Source organism: Eptatretus burgeri, chromosome 13, assembly GCF_056783735.1.
Source record: "Eptatretus burgeri isolate ZD-2024b chromosome 13, Ebu_testis_v1, whole genome shotgun sequence".
NCBI classification, from domain to species: Eukaryota; Metazoa; Chordata; class Myxini; order Myxiniformes; family Myxinidae; genus Eptatretus; species Eptatretus burgeri.
The window spans coordinates 6050074-6069214 of NC_140973.1; the positions used below are offsets into that span (position 1 = coordinate 6050074).

At 46.5% G+C, this 19141-nt stretch overlaps 1 protein-coding gene and 1 long non-coding RNA gene across 8 annotated transcripts in view; one reads left to right on the plus strand and one right to left on the minus strand.

Moving 5' to 3' along the window:
• The window catches only part of LOC147013737 (uncharacterized), a 14303-nt gene extending 6303 nt beyond the window's left edge, over window positions 1–8000 (plus strand). Inside the window, exons 2-3 of the long non-coding RNA XR_015050498.1 lie at window positions 2812–2947; window positions 7871–8000. This is a non-coding gene — a long non-coding RNA (uncharacterized LOC147013737). The remainder of the gene's footprint in view (window positions 1–2811; window positions 2948–7870) is intronic.
• LOC147013738 (SWI/SNF-related matrix-associated actin-dependent regulator of chromatin subfamily E member 1-like) overlaps window positions 1–18767 on the minus strand; it is a 23536-nt gene extending 4769 nt beyond the window's left edge. Inside the window, exons 1-11 of one of the 7 annotated variants that reach the window (XM_085850903.1) lie at window positions 17994–18767; window positions 15279–15328; window positions 14723–14827; window positions 8795–8890; window positions 8472–8552; window positions 8252–8383; window positions 7880–8048; window positions 7336–7508; window positions 2832–2933; window positions 2575–2649; window positions 2166–2340 (exon numbers count right to left, since the gene is read on the minus strand). In XM_085850903.1, the coding sequence (XP_085707029.1) occupies window positions 2166–2340; window positions 2575–2649; window positions 2832–2933; window positions 7336–7508; window positions 7880–8048; window positions 8252–8383; window positions 8472–8552; window positions 8795–8890; window positions 14723–14827; window positions 15279–15328; window positions 17994–18000 (1165 nt within the window). In that variant the 5' untranslated portion in view covers window positions 18001–18767. Of the gene's footprint in view, window positions 1–2165; window positions 2341–2523; window positions 2650–2831; window positions 2934–7335; window positions 7509–7879; window positions 8049–8251; window positions 8384–8471; window positions 8587–8794; window positions 8891–14722; window positions 14828–15278; window positions 15329–17993 lie in introns of those variants that run through there. The other 6 variants (XM_085850902.1, XM_085850901.1, XM_085850905.1 and 3 more) reach the window with 6 other exon arrangements.
• Between the last annotated feature and the right edge of the window lie 374 nt (window positions 18768–19141).

A 19141-nucleotide genomic window follows, 5' to 3' on the forward strand; every position in this document is an offset into this window, starting at 1 on the left:
GCTTCTTCCTCTTCTTCTTGGTTCGTGGAGCTTTTTGTTCTCCATTTTGTTTCCCGGCTTGGTGCGACGCATCGGCCTCTTCTTGGAGTTGGATCCTCGGGGAAGTGACGCATCGACGGGAAGGATCGGCGCCTCGTCTCACCGGCACGTGTTGAGGAACGCGGGAGGATTCGCGGGAGCTCGGGAAGGAACGCGGCTCAGGTGATTTGGATCCAGTTCGCTCTCGCTGGAGCCCGGGACCGGACAAGTTGAAGACCACATGAGGTGGAGAGGTTCAAGTTTGGCTCTGAGTTTCAGCTCACCTGTCCTCCGAGCTGGAGCTCGTGATTACAGGCTTCAGCCACCATTTTGTGTGTGTGTGTGTGTGTGTGTGTGTGTGTGTGTGTGTGTGTGTGTGTGTGTGTGTGTGTGTGTGTGTGTGTGTGTGTGTGTGTGTGTGTGTGCGCGCGCGTACGCGTGTCCGTGGGCCCGTCTAATAAGTAGGAACTGCTGTTAAGTGTAAATGACTGTACATAATAAGTAGACGGTTGTAGTTCTTTTGTTGCTTGTATAATTGCATTCGTGTTTTGCCTTATTTAATTGCATACACGTTTCATTATAATAAATGTCCTTGTGTGAATGTAAACCTGCTCGATGCGTCCATTCCCTCATTGACTGAACATTTCGTGTGTTGGGAGTTAGAAAGCCGTTGGTTTGCCGTCATAGGGGGACATTTGGACCGACGGTTCTCGGAATCACACACGGACAAGCTCGCCTCGGCAGTTTGTTCCGTACGAGTTCCGTCGAGGGTGGAATACCCCGGTAGTTGGATCACGTGGGTATTTAGGTAAATTGAAGATTGGCAATCGACCCTACCCCACGTGATCTGCCGATTGGCGTATTTCGGTTCTTGTACAAGGACCCGTCGCTCGGAGTTATCCGGGCGGCGATCTATGTTCCGGGCGATCGGTCGGGCCGACTCGACTTGCGGCTCCGTTCAGAGCGGTCGGTTGGCGGCTGACCCCCGGCCCATAACAATATGTTCGCTAGGATAGCTCAGAGGGAGTAAACCCTCCTTTGAACTCTCGAGTCTGGGTTTCATCCTCGACCTGACTACAAACTCGCATCAAGGAATGTGCCACCCTTCGAAAGTGAGTTCGACCGAATCTCCCATTCATTAGCAGTTGCTGGGGAATGTAAAGGATTCTATGGTCTCTATTGAAAAAAATAATAATAATAATAAAAATAAAACGGGGTCATTCGGGAGGTATGCCTGCTTTTGGCTTAATGGTTAGGGTGGTGGGCTTGGGATCCAATGATCCTAAGTTCAAACCCCACTTGGCTGTTGAATTAATACCAGGTGGGGTTGACTCTGCCTGTCATCCTTTCGAGGTCGGCAAAATGAGTACCAGCATGCTGGTATCCTGTGTCTGAGTGGCGATCCATCCAGTATTGTGTCCAATAGCCAAGGAGACTGCTTTAGGCAGTACCAACGCTCTGCACAGAGTATGGTCCCAATGGATGGATGGATTCAGTGCTGACACCTTGGCCATATTTCAAATTCCTGAACGAAAGTGCAGGGGCACTGCATTAGCAGGACAGCCATATCTCAGCAGCGATGCAACCAGTGGGCCAAATCCATAATTGGATCCTGGTCCAATAATGCATTCATGGAAGGAATCATTCAAAATTTATATTTTAAATCAGAAAAACAGTTGCGACTATGATGGGACCAGTTTAGTTATTTCTTCAGATGTTAAAGAGTTCAAAGTATCAATTAAACAAGTGGAAATGTATTTTCATAATACCAGCAAAACCACAATTACTACTTCTTTAACGGCCACAATTAATCCCATGAATCATGTGGGAATGGCTGACCTGGGAGGGGGGGGGGGAGATTTAATCCAAGTTTTTCACAAAAAGGCTGGTCAGGTCTAGCATTAGAGTGTAGGTTCACAAATGACGACACACACACACACACACACACACACACACACACACACACACACACACACACACACACACACACACACACACACACACACACACACACACACACACACACACACACACACACACACACACACACACACACACCCCGTCACCACTTAAGAACATGGGAGATCCTTCAGCACGGGCAACCGATGAGGTAACAAGTTCAGGAAGGTTGGGCATAAGCAGGATACCTTTTGCAGCATGGGAAGGCTCAGCATTGGAACCGTCATTAGAAGACCCGGTTCCAGCTCCAATCCCAGTCTCCGACTCGGTCTCAAGTCCCGATTCAACTATTGCTCCAGTTGCAGCCACAACCTCGGTTTTGGCTCCTGCATTCATCTGCATTGGATCTTCAGGATTTTCTCCCTGGCAAGAGCATGAAAAACACCAACAGTTTTTTTTTGCTCACGCACTTGAAGAACTGTCCAACAACAATGTCACGGTTTGGATGCAATTTTCAGCTTGGGTTATGAGAGACAGAAAAGTGAAGCAAAACGGATGTTTGAAGAGCTAAGGTGTGTTGTTGTGTGGTCGGTCGGCACAGCCTGCCTGTGAGGAAGCGGAGGGCTTTGAAGGTTGTTCTACATCTTCTTGTCCCACCTCTGAATTCCCTGTTATTCTGTCGGCTCCATCCCTCACCTTGACCAAGTCCACTTGCACTTTTCTGCTGCATAGCTGTGCAAAGTAAAAATCCAAAAAGTTGCGAAATTTCAAGGTTATCGTAATTTCATAATAAAAGCTCAACAAGGTTGAGGACGTAGGACAAATATCAAGGTCTAAATGAAGAATCTCCTCAATTACCCTTCAGATGTTTCCCCTTTTCCACATCCTTTACAGACTATAATCCTGGGCCTCACCCGATCAACCTCGGCATTGAACCTCGCTGTGCTGTCCAAGAACCGCCGTTTCTTGCCCACATGCCTCTCCTCGATCTGCTGTAACTCGGCTTCAAGTTTTTGCTGGAATAGAGCAGGTGATTGTTAACCCACAGCACAGTGCTTCATCCCATTCCAAACATAGTTTTGTCAAACAAAGTATGCCCATCCATAAGGAACAATTGAAGGATGTTGCATGCAATTTCTCATCAAACACCTACGAGTATCAAGTAATCTTTTCACTTCCTAAAGCCAGGTTTAGGAAGTGAAATTATATATATATATATATATATATATATATATATATATATATATATATATATATATATATATATATATATATGTATTACCAAATACAACCCATCACTTTGCTGACGGGAATATTAATGGCGGGGGGGGGGGGGGAGAAAGAGGGAGTGGTGGGAGAGAGGAGGGATGGGAAAGATAGAGGGGAGGGGGAGTGAGAGAAAGGAGGGAAAGGGGAGGGGAGCAAGGATGGAGGAGGGGTGGGAGAGCTAGGAGGGGTGGGAGAGCTAGGAGGGGTGGGAGAGCTAGGAGGGGTGAGGAAGGGGGAGCTAGGAAGGAGGGAAGAGCAAGGAAAGGGGGGTGGGGAGAGTGACGCCTACCCAAACGGCACTATACACTCTGGGAGGGGTTGGGAGTGAGGAAGATGGGGGAAAGAGTAGGTGGGAAATGGTGAGTGGGAGGGGGTTCGGGAGGATGTAAGCGTGAGGGTAGGGGTTCTCAACTTGTGCTTGGTAGTGGGACTTGTGTAGAATGGATGGGGGGGTCGGGGAGTGTAGTACAGGATTGAACAAAATTGTGTATGTTAAAACAGCAGGCGGAGACTGCCGGGAGGTGTCCATGGGGGGGGGGGTGGAGAGGGGAGAGGGTTTGGGAGGACGTAAGACAGTGTGAGGGAAAGGGAAGGCAGTTCAAGGTGGGTTGCGGGGGTAGGGTGGGGGTAGACAGTGCGAGGGGTGGGGAAGGGTAGGGTGTTAAAACGTACCCAAGCAGCAACATTTTCTTTTTAACCACTGGTGTTATATAAAACTGGGCGGGGGAATTTAAAACCCACGCTATGTACCTGGCAAAAGCCTGCCTGTATGCATGAATGCTCGCACATGCAGCAACCCTTGCACCCCTCCAGTCGGCTCACTCTGAATCTGATTTGTGCATGCCATGGTCCCATCAACAGAGGGGGAAGGGAAGAGGAGCAGGGAGGGTGAGAGGAAAGTGGGGGGGATGGGTCGGACAGAGAGAGAGGGAGAAGGGATGGAGCGGGAAGTCAGAGAGGTGAGAGAGAGAGAGAGAGGAAGGAGAGAGAAGGGAAGGAGAGAAAGAGAGAAAGGAGAGAGAGGGGAAGGAGAGAAAGAGAGAAAGGAGAGAGAGGGGAAGGAGAGAAAGAGAGAAAGGAGAGAGAGGGGAAGGAGAGAAAGAGAGAAAGGAGAGAGAGGGGAAGGAGAGAAAGAGAAAGGAGAGAAAGAAAGAAAGAAAGAAAGAAAGAAAGAAAGAGAAAGAGAGAGAGAGAGAGGGGGTAAGGAGAGAGAGAGAGAGAGGGCAAGGAGAGAGAGAGAGAGAGGGTAAGGAGAGAGAGAGAGAGGGTAAGGAGAGAGAGAGAGGGTAAGGAGAGAGAGAGGGTAAGAGAGAGAGAGAGGGGTAAGGAGAGAGAGAGAGGGTAAGGAGAGAGAGAGGGTAAGAGAGAGAGAGAGAGGGTAAGGAGAGAGAGAGAGGGTAAGGAGAGAGAGAGAGGGTAAGGAGAGAGAGAGAGAGTAAGGAGAGAGAGAGAGAGTAAGGAGAGAGAGAGAGAGAGTAAGGAGAGAGAGAGAGAGTAAGGAGAGAGAGAGAGAGTAAGGAGAGAGAGAGAGTAAGGAGAGAGAGAGAGAGTAAGGAGAGAGAGAGAGTAAGGAGAGAGAGAGAGTAAGGAGAAAGGAGAGAGAGTAAGGAGAAAGGAGAGAGAGTAAGGAGAAAGGAGAGAGAGAAGGAGAGAGAGAAGGAGAGAGAGAGAGAGAGTAAGGAGAGAGAGAGAGAGAGAGTAAGGAGAGAGAGAGAGAGAGAGGGTAAGGAGAGAGAGAGAGAGAGAGGGTAAGGAGAGAGAGAGAGAGAGAGGAGAGAGAGAGAGAGAGAGAGGGTAAGGAGAGAGAGAGAGAGAGAGAGAGGGTAAGGAGAGAGAGAGAGAGAGAGAGGGTAAGGAGAGAGAGAGAGAGAGGGTAAGGAGAGAGAGAGAGAGAGGGTAAGGAGAGAGAGAGAGGGTAAGGAGAGAGAGAGGGTAAGAGAGAGAGAGAGAGGGGTAAGGAGAGAGAGAGAGGGTAAGGAGAGAGAGAGAGGGTAAGAGAGAGAGAGAGAGAGAGAGAGAGAGAGAGAGAGAGGGTAAGGAGAGAGAGAGAGGGTAAGGAGAGAGAGAGGGTAAGGAGAGAGAGAGAGAGGAGAGAGAGAGAGAGAGTAAGGAGAGAGAGAGAGAGTAAGGAGAGAGAGAGAGAGTAAGGAGAGAGAGAGAGTAAGGAGAGAGAGAGAGAGTAAGGAGAGAGAGAGAGTAAGGAGAGAGAGAGAGAGTAAGGAGAAAGGAGAGAGAGTAAGGAGAAAGGAGAGAGAGTAAGGAGAAAGGAGAGAGAGAGAGTAAGGAGAGAGAGAGAGAGAGTAAGGAGAGAGAGAGAGAGAGAGTAAGGAGAGAGAGAGAGAGAGAGTAAGGAGAGAGAGAGAGAGAGGGTAAGGAGAGAGAGAGAGAGAGAGAGTAAGGAGAGAGAGAGAGAGAGGGTAAGGAGAGAGAGAGAGAGAGAGGGTAAGGAGAGAGAGAGAGAGAGGGTAAGGAGAGAGAGAGAGAGAGGGTAAGGAGAGAGAGAGAGAGAGAGAGAGGGTAAGGAGAGAGAGAGAGAGAGAGGGTAAGGAGAGAGAGAGAGAGAGAGAGTAAGGAGAGAGAGAGAGAGAGAGAGGGTAAGGAGAGAGAGAGAGAGAGAGGGTAAGGAGAGAGAGAGAGAGAGAGAGGTAAGGAGAGAGAGAGAGAGAGAGGGTAAGGAGAGAGAGAGAGAGAGGGTAAGGAGAGAGAGAGAGAGAGAGAGGGTAAGGAGAGAGAGAGAGAGAGAGGGTAAGGAGAGAGAGAGAGAGAGAGAGGTAAGGAGAGAGAGAGAGAGAGAGAGAGAGAGGGTAAGGAGAGAGAGAGAGAGAGAGAGGGTAAGGAGAGAGAGAGAGAGAGAGAGAGAAAGGAGAGAGAGAGAGAGAGAGAGGGTAAGGAGAGAAAGAGAAAGAGAAAGAGAAAGAGAAAGAGAAAGAGAAAGAGAAAGAGAAAGAGAAAGAGAAAGAGAAAGAGAAAGAGAAAGAGAAAGAGAAAGAGAAAGAGAAAGAGAAAGAGAAAGAGAAAGAGAAAGAGAGAGAGAGATGATTCCGGCAGATGTGATGCCCAGTTTAACGTCCATCCGAGAGACCGCACATGCATTGATGAAGCACCCTGCCTGTGAAACACCAGTACGAGTTTATAGCTGGGTCAGGATTCAAACTGTGATATTGCCATTGAAGATTGAAGAACGTGTGCCAAGTGTCTTCACCAAGTACTCCACTAAATGGTTGAAGAAACTTTAAAAAACGAAACGTTTAATTTTTATTTGTATTTATCTATGCCGAAGTGACAGGTCGTATAATGGAAGAAGAAAGTACAAAAAAAGGGGAAACCGTGGAAAATAAAATTTCACATTTTCAGCGAGCCAGCCACCACCTGTTGCACCGCAGAACACCACGTGGCCAACGCAGGTGAGTCACGCTGACCTATGCTTAAGTTTATCGATATACAGTATTCAGTGAAAGTGTGAATATTGTATAGCGCCCACCAAGTGGCTCAAGCACTCTAACGAAACGGTTGATAAGGAATGGCTGGCTTGGCAAGTAATGATGCGTCATATTAAGCACTTCCCAGAGACACCCAAGCAATGTCTAAATTAGAGAAATGAACACTTTTAGCAGTCAGAGCTGCTGCCAAGTTCAATGCTGGAGCTTAAATGTTGTAATTATTCTTTGTTTTTGAGACTCTGGAGGTTATGGCATGTGCAGAAATGAAATAAAGCCACGAACGCTAGCATCTCTGGGCGTTTATAAGAATTGCAATGTATCCAGCGATTCATAGGTATCGATAATATGAGTGAGGAAAGTGAGAAATTGTTATGGCCTGTTCCAAGTCGGGGCACGGTTGAGCAGGCTAAAAAATATGGCGGCTTCAGACCCCAGCGAGGTAACCCAGGATATGCCTTTAGACCCCATATAGAGTGAGGTGGCCGAGCATGCGCCTGATAAAGGATATTATTTAACAAGGCCATTAACTATCTTCAAAATGGGTGTTTAAATTCACCCAAAAACCCAATTTTCACTCTTGCACTTCCTTGGAGTTTTTTTAGGATGCATGCAAAGTTTCAGGCTGCAAGGTTTCACAGTTTTGGAGTTATGGAGGAGAGACACACACTGACATTTATTAGTAGAGATATTAGTCTGACCAACTCTATACCTGATGCACCATCAGTGACTGAACCTGCCGTTTCAGTACATGCATACGGTTACAGGTGACCACAGAGCGAACTTCTGGCACAACCGTCTCATTGAAGATCTCATTTACGAGACGGTGGTTGCGCAGGAAACGCGCTGCAGCGACGTGTTTCACCGAAAATCCATCATCATAATCTGAAAAAAAAATAGGAGAGGGAGTAGAGAGAGCGAGAGCGAGAGCGAGAAAGAGAGCGAGAGAGAGAGCGAGAGAAAGAGAGAGCGAGAGAGAGAAAAAGAGAAAGGAGAAAGAAAGAGAGAGAAAGAAAGAAAGAGAGAAAGAGAAAGAGAAATAGGAAGAGACAGAGAGACACAGAGAGAAAGAGGGAGAGGGAGACAGAGAGAAAGAGGGAGAGGGAGACAGAGAAAGAGAGACAGAGTGAAAGAGAGAAAGAGAAAGAAAGAGACAGAGACATGAATGACATACCAGGTTACAAATCTTACTTTCAGAATATTACTTATTTTGCTCTTCCATCCCATCCCATTGTTGGTCTTTCCAGGAGACTCACCCTCTGGATCTTCTGCAGGTTGGATAGTCATGTATGATTCGATCTTGTCAGTTCTTTGCCGTTGCCTGCTTTCTTCCTCCATGGCAGCCTCTGCACGATTCTTTGCATTGACATATGCCAGGTAAGCCGGGGAATTCAAGTAGACCTTCATTGCTTCGTTGTACTCAATCTGGCACAGTCAGCCTCGTCAGCATTTCCCAACATTCATATATGCCCAAAGCTCTTTACTACTGTTTACTCAAACAAATAAGCCACAAATACCAATTCACATGACCAACAACAACAACAACAACAACAACAGTCAAATGTTTTGTCTGTAACACCCAAATTATCTTCTCCCCCAATGCCGCCTTTGCTTCAGCTATAAGGCACCTTCTCTGCATCGTAGTCATTGATGTACTCCTGTTTCTCATCGTCACTCAGGTCCCTCCACATTCCACCAATGATCTTGCCAATCTCCCAGAGTTTCAGCTCAGGGTTTGAAGCCTTTACCTGGTCCCAAACCTGCCAGGTAAGCCAGGGAACTGTGATGGGATGGCAGCAACACCAGCGGCAACAACCACAACAACGAGCATGGCACCGACTCTCTGACCTTGCGGCTGTATCGCATGTATGGCATGAGGGGCTTGTCCGGAGGCTTTGGGGGCTTTGGCACCGTGATCCCAGGGTTGCTCTGCATGCATAACCGCCCATAACAGTGCAATGAGCTGAAATGCAATGGCAGGCAAAAGAAAGCCGACAAGGAGGAACAACGAGGACGGTACAGCAGCAATACCATACCCATCACCTTGCAGCTGATCGGTACATGTAATCACCCAGAATAACGAGCTAAGGAATATTTATTTGAGGCTAATAGGGTGGACAGTCCAGTTCAAAAGCTCAAGGTAACAATAAGGAAGATGACACGGGACTCACTAGTCCATGACAGAAGTATGCAGCTCCCAACCATGAGTCGCGAAAATGCCTGCCAGTTAGATCATACTGCAGCCTAGCCGACAACAGCTGGGACATCTGTGTATGGGGTAGGGAGGCATGGCAGTGGGGAATGTGGATGAAAGGTGAGGGTGCGTGATCGTGGGCACAAGCTCATGGGATGCGTTGAGCTAGGAAAGAAGGTATTGAGGATCAGCCATGCGCCGAGAGAAGGTTACAACATTCGAGTGAAAGCACAGAGCATGGTCAGCAAAAAATGTAAAATAAAATAAGCAATCATGCACAGTTAAAAGCAATGGTTAAAATACATCTGGGTGCATACATGCAAGAAAGGTCAACTTGCCAAGCAGAACAGTAATGGGGGTAGTGAGGATGGCGATGGATCATTATGCCTGGTGTTGGCTTAATGGTTGGGGTGGTGGGCTTGGGATCCTCGGATCCCGAGTTCAAATCCCATTTGGCTGTTGAATTAATACCAGGTGGGGTTGACTCTGCCTGTCATCCTTCCGTGGTTGGCAAAATGAGTGCCAACTTGCTGGTAATCTTTGTTGGAGTGGCAACCTGTCTGGGATTGTGTCCAATAACCAAGGAGACTGTCTCGGCAGCACCAACGCTCTGCACAGAGTATGGTCCCAATGGATGGATGGATGGATGGATGGATTGATCATTGAGATGAGAAGTGGCATGCAGTCAGTAGCAGGTCCCTTAAAAGCATATCCTGACGTCGAGGCCTAACGCGATTTCACAAGCTGCTGCCTTTGTTGCGATATTCAAAATGAAACTGACACTTAGGAAAGAGAAGCAACAAGACCGCAATCTCAGTTTGAGTAGATGAATGCTGACGACAAAAGCTGCAGATCCTAAATATACAGGAATGTTTTGAAAATGTGGAAATTGGAGGACTTTCTACATTTAACCAAATCAGGAGAATATTTTTGCTGAGTGCGTGAGTGCGTAGAGTGAGTAGAGTGAGTAGAGTGAGTAGAGTGAGTAGAGTGAGGAGAGTGAGGAGAGTGAGGAGAGAGAGAGGAGAGAGAGAGGAGAGAGAGAGGAGAGGAGAGTGAGGAGAGAGAGAGGAGAGAGAGAGAGAGAGAGAGAGAGAGAGAGAGAGAGAGAGAGAGAGAGAGAGGAGAGAGAGAGAGAGAGAGAGAGAGAGAGAGAGAGAGAGAGAGAGAGAGAGGAGAGAGAGAGAGGAGAGAGAGAGAGAGAGAGAGAGAGAGAGAGAGGAGAGAGAGAGAGGAGAGAGAGAGAGGAGAGAGAGAGAGAGGAGAGAGAGAGAGGAGAGAGAGAGAGGAGAGAGAGAGAGGAGAGAGAGAGAGGAGAGAGAGAGAGGAGAGAGAGAGAGAGGAGAGAGAGAGAGGAGAGAGAGAGAGGAGAGAGAGAGAGGAGAGAGAGAGAGGAGAGAGAGGAGAGAGAGAGAGAGAGAGAGAGAGAGAGAGAGAGAGAGAGAGAGAGGATAGAGAGAGGAGAGAGAGAGAGAGAGAGACAGAGAGAGAGAGAGAGAGAGAGAGAGAGAGAGAGAGAGAGAGAGAGAGAGAGAGAGAGAGAGAGAGAGAGAGAGAGAGAGAGAGAGAGAGAGAGAGAGAGAGAGAGAGGAGAGAGGAGAGAGGAGAGAGAGAGAGAGAGAGAGAGTCTTTGCCCATGCCCACTACCCTGGAAAGAAAAAAAAAAAAAAAAGAAACGAACAAACAAATACATTTTTTTGGTCTGGTGTTGATGTTGCATAGGCATGATGGGCCAAATGGCCTCCCTCCTGTGTCTAATTTCCTTGTGCAATACGAAGAGCAACGTGCAGAATGAGTCTTTCGGGAACATCAAAAGGCAATAAAACTCCACTGGACATTCAAGGCCGAAAGCGTACTCGTTCAGACCAATAACAGTCTGGGATAAATACTGTGAAGGTAGTGGGCGGTTGTGTAGTGTGATGCTTTGAGGCACCGGAGCCTTGCAAAAATGTAGGCCATGATGTCATCGCCAGATTTATCATCACATCAAGTTTTAACATGACACTAAATAACCAGAGGGCATAAATCCTGGGGGGGGGGGGGGGGGAGAGGTAACCCCCACCTCTTTCCTTGGAGGAATGGTCCTAACCGTCATCCACAACCCTCCCCCCACCACCAGAATTTTCTATGCAGTGGAAAAATAAATAGGCAATCATTACAAATAATTAGGTTTTTTTTAAAAACATTAATATTAAAACTTCATGCAACTGTAATGAGGAAATTACGTATCTAAATTTACAAAGTGAATACACGCAACCACATACTGCAAACCAGAAACCACGCACACAGTCTATTTTCCAGATGTTTGAGGGTTTTCCTTCTTGTAGTTGCCAGTGGGCCTTTTGTCACATTTCTTAGTAATAATGATATTGAAGATCAGTTTACCGGATTGGTGCTGTTCAAATATTATGTGTGCAACGATGTAATATTTCTCACACCTGGGGTGTTAATTACAGAAGTACTCCATCGGTCAAAAGTTTTAGAACACCCCCATTTTTTAGTTTTTACTGAAATTTAATCAGTTCAAGTCCAGTGAATAACCTGAAATGGTACAAAGCTAAGCGGTAAACTGCCAGAGGTTAAAAAAAACAAAAACTTTAGGTTTCCAAAAACTGAAAAATAATGTAAATTTCAGAGTTGTTAAAAAGGTCCTTTTCAGGGAACAAGTAATGGGTTTGCAACTGCAGTTGTTCTGCAACAATGGAAGTAAATTAAGGCTTGAAAGTTGATGCAAAGAATTCCTACAGGTGTCACAACTTTTGTTGATTAGTTACAAACCCTCCGTCTGTATAAAAGCAGTGTTGGAACAGACTGTGTTGCTACACCCTCTGAAGCATTATTTGGACAATATTGCACTGCAGAAAGTGGTATATTGCTATCATAATGGTGAGAAAAAGACAATTAACAAAGGAAGACAGACAGACCATTATAACCCTTAAAAGTGTAGGTCTATCCTTCAGAGAAATTGCAAAAAAGCCAAGGTGTCGGTGAGTACAGTTTCCTACACCATCAAAAGGCACTTCAAAACTGGAGGAAACTCTGACAGGAAGAGGTCTGGCAGACCCAAAGCCACAACACAATCAGAAGACAAGTTTCTGAGAGTCAACACCTTGCGTGATAGGTGGCTCACAGGACAACAGCTTCAAGCACAGCTTAACACTGGTCGAAGTAAGGAAGTCTCAGTTTCAACTGTGAAGAGAAGACTTCGAGCTGCAGGTTTGACAGGTCGAGTGGCTGTAAGAAAGCCATTGCTAAAATGGCAAAATAAGAAAAAGAGGCTTTCCTGTGCCATGAAGCACTGCCAGTGGACTACTGAAAACTGGAAGAAGGTCTTATGGACCGATGAATCAAAATTTGAAATCTTCGGTTCATCACGCAGGGTTTTTGTACGTCGTCGAGTAGGCGAAAGGATGGTTCCTCAGTGTGTGACACCGACTGTCAAACATGGAGGAGGAAGCATGATGATCTGGGGCTCTTTTGCAGGATCCAGAGTCGGTGACTTGCACCCTGAACCAAAAGGGCCACCACAGCATTTTGCAGCACTATGCATTACCCTCTGGTCTACGCCTAGTTTGTCAGTGGTTCATCCGACAGCAACATAACGACCCAAAACATACCTCCAGGCTATGTCAGAACTACCTTAGAAGAAAAGAACAAGATAGCAGGCTTCAAATCATGGAATGGCCAGCACAGTCTCCAGACTTAAACCCCATCGAGCTGGTTTGGGATGAACTGGACAGAAGCGTGAAAGCAAAGCAACCTACAAGTGCAACACATTTGTGGGAACTTCTGCAACAGTGTTGGGAAGAACTTTACGAACAATATTTGATTTCCATTGCAGAAAAAAATGCCACGAGTATGTTCGGCTGTTATATCTGCAAAAGGTGGCTATTTTGACGAGTCAAAAATTTAGATTAAATTTTGTTCAACCAAGCAATTCCATGATTTCGTTTTTATCTGCAATTGTTTATTTGTTCTATGCTCTAATTTCAGAGTACATTAAAACATTAAACTGCTTAAATTTCAGTACAAACTGGAAAAATGTGGGTGTTCTAAAACTTTTGACTGGTAGAGGATGTAAGTAAAAAGAATAGGTAAGTAAAATAAAGTAACCAACGGAACACCAGCCAGGGATGATGGGTGAGGGGAAGGGGATGGAGTATTTACAATATAACGCCACCCCCCCCCCCCCACACACACACAAAATTTCAATATCATCTCCCCCACTTTTCGAAATGGACTGACACCACTGACACAAACCAATTGAGTCCCCCGAATGAGTGATAAATGAAATACACACATTCGACCATAATAAACAAAACCTTAACACTCACACCCACTTCATCTCACAATTAAGAAAAAGTCAGATCAGTCCGTCTCTCACCTCTGTTTTTAAACAAAACTATGTACAATATTTTAAGCAATATAGATAAGTTTTTTTAGTGTTATTATTATTATTATTATTACGTTTATTTTGTATCATGTCGTCAGGATGGCCTGAGAGTACGCACATTCTCCTCTCAGCTGTCTCGCCTCGGTTTGAATCACAACCCAGTGATAAACTGTCACCCCTGTGTGTCACAAGCAGCATGGCGTTTCATCAGCGCGTATGCCATCCCTCGGGTGGACATTAGGCTGGGTGTTCCATCTGCCGGCATTAGTTCTTCAGTTGGTGTCTTTCACACTTTGCATGTTTCTTCGAGTTGCCAAAAGAGATAAAGCTTTGGGGCTGGATAAACATCCGAGAGTATTGAAGGAGATGACAGGGCAGATAAGCATGATGTCATGCTTATCTGCCCTCCCAACACGGGTCCGTGCCATTGATATATTTTAGGCCTACCTTTACTTGTACAATGTGATAGGCATTCTTCACAAGAACGGCCGCATCACTGACCCATCCAGATGTTGACTCATCGTCGGCATCCAAACTCTTTGATGCCTTCACATCTCCCAGAGTGTAAATACCTTTTGTAAACACAAGATGATTCACTAAATCTGCAAATAAAATGGTTGGAAAGTTCGTCTAGCTTCTGGACATTGCTGCAGTTGGCAAGTCACATGGGTCTGCGTTTCCTGTCACAGGTATTGTTACATCATTCCCTCCACAAAGTGTCCAATATATCGACATATCCAAGCTTCGGGACAAGCTCTGACCCCAATTATTTGGCCATGAAAGCACACAAAGCACAATAACTCAACCGATTGTGCACGTGGGGGTTTTATTCCCCCCCAACTGTTGCAGAGCCAAGCTGCTCCTCGGACGCATTGAGGCGCCGTAGCGACGCTCCGGCAGCACTACACCCCTGGCAGTGGGTCTCCAAGCAGCTGCACCAGAGCGATTTAAGCCTACGGCCCTGCACGCATGATCGGATCAGTGGGAAAACGGGAGGACAGATGATACGGTGGATAACGTCACACACCTCACAAACGAGTGATCGACATTCCAGCACAAAGCACTCGATGCATGAACACTTCAGCGGAACACTTTGTCATCAACAAGCACTTAAAATTCAAAATCATGGCATAGGGTCTCCATTTTTGTTGCACTGTATTCAAGTCAGTTCAAAGGTCACAATATATCTCGCACAAGCGTACATACACTTTTTCTATGGACAAATACCTAACCTCTTAAGAGTTAGACAACCGCATAACAATCACCATTTGCATTCTCAATTGCGGTACAGACAGAAAAAAAAAAGGAGGAAAAGGGTTGTAGAAGAACTACCATCATCAAGCACACACCCTTCACTTACCTGTCAACAGTCAATGAAGTAATTACCAACGTAATTACAATCGCATATAAAAAAACTGTGGACACAGCAATTCCCAGTACCTGTACACGTCCATTTACTTGTCTACCTTTGCTCACTACGGGGGTTTTTTTGTTGTTGTTGTTGTTACATACCATCGCTCGACTGTTGCTCCCTGGCTGCCCTCCCAGCTTGAAGTTGTTGTATGCCAAGTGACTGTAAGGATTGTATCCCACGAATGCCGGATGGCTCGGCGTTTGCTGAAGAATAAAGGTCGGCAAAGGCTGCACGTTAGCTACCGGCATCAGCATGGGTCGGACAAAATGGTCATGGTTATTATCAAACGATAAGTACAAATGTGCTTATTCGTCCATTCAAAGGATCCACTTCTCAATGCCGCATAACACGGATGCCTCAATGACTGCGGTCCCCATCGTGCAGCCAGACATCAGGAAGTCAGAGCACGTGCTCTCCTGTAGCCGAGAAAGCCAAACGAGGAGCTCGGCACAAGTCTCTCCATGGGATTGAGTATTAATCCCCTAATCAGGGGGAGCACCAATCCATACCTTCCGCTCGGTTAAAAAACAACCTCTCGGAATACCAATTGGCTTGGGGAAGGGTTCAGGAAAAGGGAGGTGGTTAGGGATCAAATAGCATGCTATACATTATGTGTATATACTGTACTTGGATAATCAAATACTATCGCTTTACCGCAGGGGTAGTTGTCCCTGCAGTCGAAGGAGCTGTAACTGGTGGTCGTCCTGCAAGAGAAAATTCAGGAAACGTACAGGAGATTGACGTAGTAGAGAGGGATACAGCTTTAAACACAGCTGGCAAGATGGCATTATCAAGTTCAATGAACATTGTGAAGAATAAAAATCAATTCATTCATTCATTTACAAAACACGAGCACTAAAGTAAGGCAACTTGCAATGAAGGAGTGTGGCCAGCTGGTGGGAAAGGACCGATTGGACCTAGCCCGTGGTTTCCAGGATTAAAGGGACTGAGGAAATAGAGACTATGGTCAGCTGATGGGAAAGGACTGATCAATTGGACCTAGTCCATGGTTTTCAGGATTGAAAAGACTGAGGACATAGAGACCATGGCCAGCTGGTGGGAAAGGGCCGATCAATTGGACCTAGCCCGTGGTTCTTAGGATTGAAGGAACTAAGAACAGAAAGACCATGGCCAGCTGGTGGAAAAAGATCGATTGGACCTAGCCCGTGGTTTTCAGGATTGAAGGGACTGAGAATACAGCGACAGAGACCATGGCCGGTTGATGTAAAGGGAATTGACCATGACCGGCAGGGGGAGGGGGGAGCACATCGGAGCATCTGTGGTCCTAAGCTTGCGGGATCGAAGGGACCGAGGATCAAGACGCAAGCGATCTCGGAACCATGATCGGTGGGACTGCGGGAGGGAAAGGACATAAGACCAAAGTGGTGGCTTGCGAAATCGAAGGGATCCAAGGATAATGGCCGACGGGAAGGGACCGAAGACCTTTGTCAATGAGAGGGAGGGTAACCAAGTGATGACTATCAATAATAATAAAAATACAGTGTGTATGTGTGTGTGTATATATTATACATACATACATATTATATATATATATATATATATATATATATATATATATATATATATATATATATATATATATATATATATATATATATATATATATATATATATACATATACACATATATATATATATACATATACATATACATATACATATACATATACATATACATATACATATACATATACACACACATATATATATATAACAAACATACAGTGGGGAGAACAAGTATTTGATACACTGCCGATTTTGCAGGTTTTCCCACTTACAAAGCACGTAGAGGTCTGTAATTTTTATCATAGGTACACTTCAACTGTGAAAGATGGAATCTAAAACAAAAGTCCTGAAAATCACATTGTATGATTTTTAAATAATTAATTTGCATTTTATTGCATGAAATAAGTATTTGATCACCTACCAACCAGTAAGAATTCCGGCTCACAGACCTGTTAGTTTTGTATTTAAGAAGCCCTCCCATTCTCCACTCATTACCTGTATTAACTGCACCTGTTTGAACTCATTATCTGCATAAAAGACAGCTGTCCACACTCAATCAATCAGACTCCGACCTCTCCACAATGGGCAAGACCAGAGAGCTGTCTGAGGACATCAGGGACAAAATTGTAGACTTGCACAAGGCTGGGATGGGCTACAGGACAATAGGCAAGCAGCTTGGTGAGAATGCAACAACTGTTGGCGCAATTATTAGAAAATGGAAGAAGTTCAAGATAACAGTCAATCTCCCTCGGTCTGCGGCTCCATGCAAGATCTCACCTCGTGGAGCCTCAATGATCATGAGAAAGGTGAGAGATAAGCCCAGAATTACACGGCAGGACCTGGGCAATGACCTGAAGAGAGCTGGGACCACAGTATCAAAGAAAACCATAAGTAACACACTACGCCGTCATGGATTAAAATCCTGCAGCGCACGCAAGGTCCCTCTGCTCAAACCAGCGCATGTCCAGGCCCGTCTGAAGTTTGCCAATTACCATCTGGATGATCCAGAGGAGGAATGGGAGAAGGTCATGTGGTCTGATGAGACCAAAATAGAGATTTTTGGTTTAAACTCCACTCGCCGTGTTTGAAGGAAGAAGAAGGATGAGTACAACCCCAAGAACACCATCCCAACCGTGAAGCATGGAGGTGGAAACATCATTCTTTGGGGATGCTTTCCTGCAAAGGGGACAGGACGACTGCACCGTATTGAGGGGAGGCTGGATGGGGCCATGTATCGTGAGATCTTGGCCAACAACCTCCTTCCCTCAACAAGAGCATTGAAGATGGGGCATGGCTGGGTCTTCCAGCATGAAAACGACCCGAAACACACAGCCAGGGCAACTAAGGAGTGGCTCCGTAAGAAGCATCTCAAGGTCCTGGAGTGGCCGAGCCAGTCTCCAGACCTGAACCCAATAGAAAATCTTTGGAGGGAGCCGAAAGTCTGTGTTGCCCAGCGACAGCCCCGAAACCTGAAGGATCTGGAGAAGATCTGGATGGAGGAGTGGTCCAAAATCCCTGCTGCAGTTTGTGCAAACCTGGGTAAGAACTACAGGAAACGTCTGATCTCTGTAATTGCAAACAAAGGTTTCTGTACCAAATATTAAGTTCTGTTTTTCTGATGTATCAAATACTTATTTCATGCAATAAAATGCAAATTAATTATTTTAAAATCATACAATGTGATTTTCAGGATTTTTGTTTTAGATTCCGTCTTTCACAGTTGAAGTGTACCTATGATAAAAATTACAGACCTCTACGTGCTTTGTAAGTGGGAAAACCTACAAAATCAACAGTGTATCAAATACTTGTTCTCCCCACTGTATATAAACCACCATTACTTACTTGACATGGTTCTTCACCACACAGAATCCCAGACGCTCGGCCGGAAACAAGAAAATTAAAGGAAATTTTCGGTTTCAATGAATTCGCCGGAAACGTCCGTCGGCGCCGAACAGCTGGACCGGTGCACGACCAGGGTCCGTCGGCCAGGCCCAGGTGGACCGGTGAAAGACCAGGGTCCGTCGGCCAGGCCCAGGTGGACCGGTGCACGACCAGGGTCCGTCGGCCAGGCCCAGGTGGTCCCTCGTCGCACGACCAGGGTCCGTCGGCCAGGCCCAGGTGGTCCCTCGTCGCACGACCAGGGTCCGTCGGCCAGGCCCAGGTGGTCCCTCGTCGCACGACCAGGGTCCGTCGGCCAGGCCCAGGTGGTCCCTCGTCGCACGACCAGGGTCCGTCGGCCAGGCCCAGGTGGTCCCTCGTCGCACGACCAGGGTCCGTCGGCCAGGCCCAGGTGGTCCCTCGTCGCACGACCAGGGTCCGTCGGCCAGGCCCAGGTGGTCCCTCGTCGCACGACCAGGGTCCGTCGGCCAGGCCCAGGTGGTCCCTCGTCGCACGACCAGGGTCCGTCGGCCAGGCCCAGGTGGTCCCTCGTCGCACACAAGCGATCGGTCGAGAACCCGGACGGGCCGATCACGATGTGTGAGCCTCGGTGTCGGACGGGGATCGGGCGCGGAATGTACTGTATGTACTTCCTGGAAGCGATCCCGATCCCATCGACGATCGTCCAAACCTCCAACGACACACGCCCTCGTCTTCGTCTTCCTCTTATTCTTCTTCTTCTTCCTCTTATTCTTCTTCTTCTTCTTCTTCTTCTTCTTCGCCGTCGTCGTCGTCGTCACTGTTCAATCGATCGAAATATTTGCGAAGATTTTACAGAAATCAATTTTTAAAAAACCAACTTTATGAAACAGCTCGGTCGACGTCACAATGTGGTTAATGTCCGAATGGAGTTAATTAACCACCCAACGGTGTCTGAACTCGTGGTTCCGGGAAATGGAAGAAGGGAACATTCAATGTGTTAATTAAATAAATAAACACTAGGGGTGAAAAATAAATAAATATCAATAATCCTAATAAAAATTAATTAATTAGGTCTACGAAAGGCGTCAGGTCACTTTGACTGGGGGCGGGGGGGGGTGCAAAGCACGGAG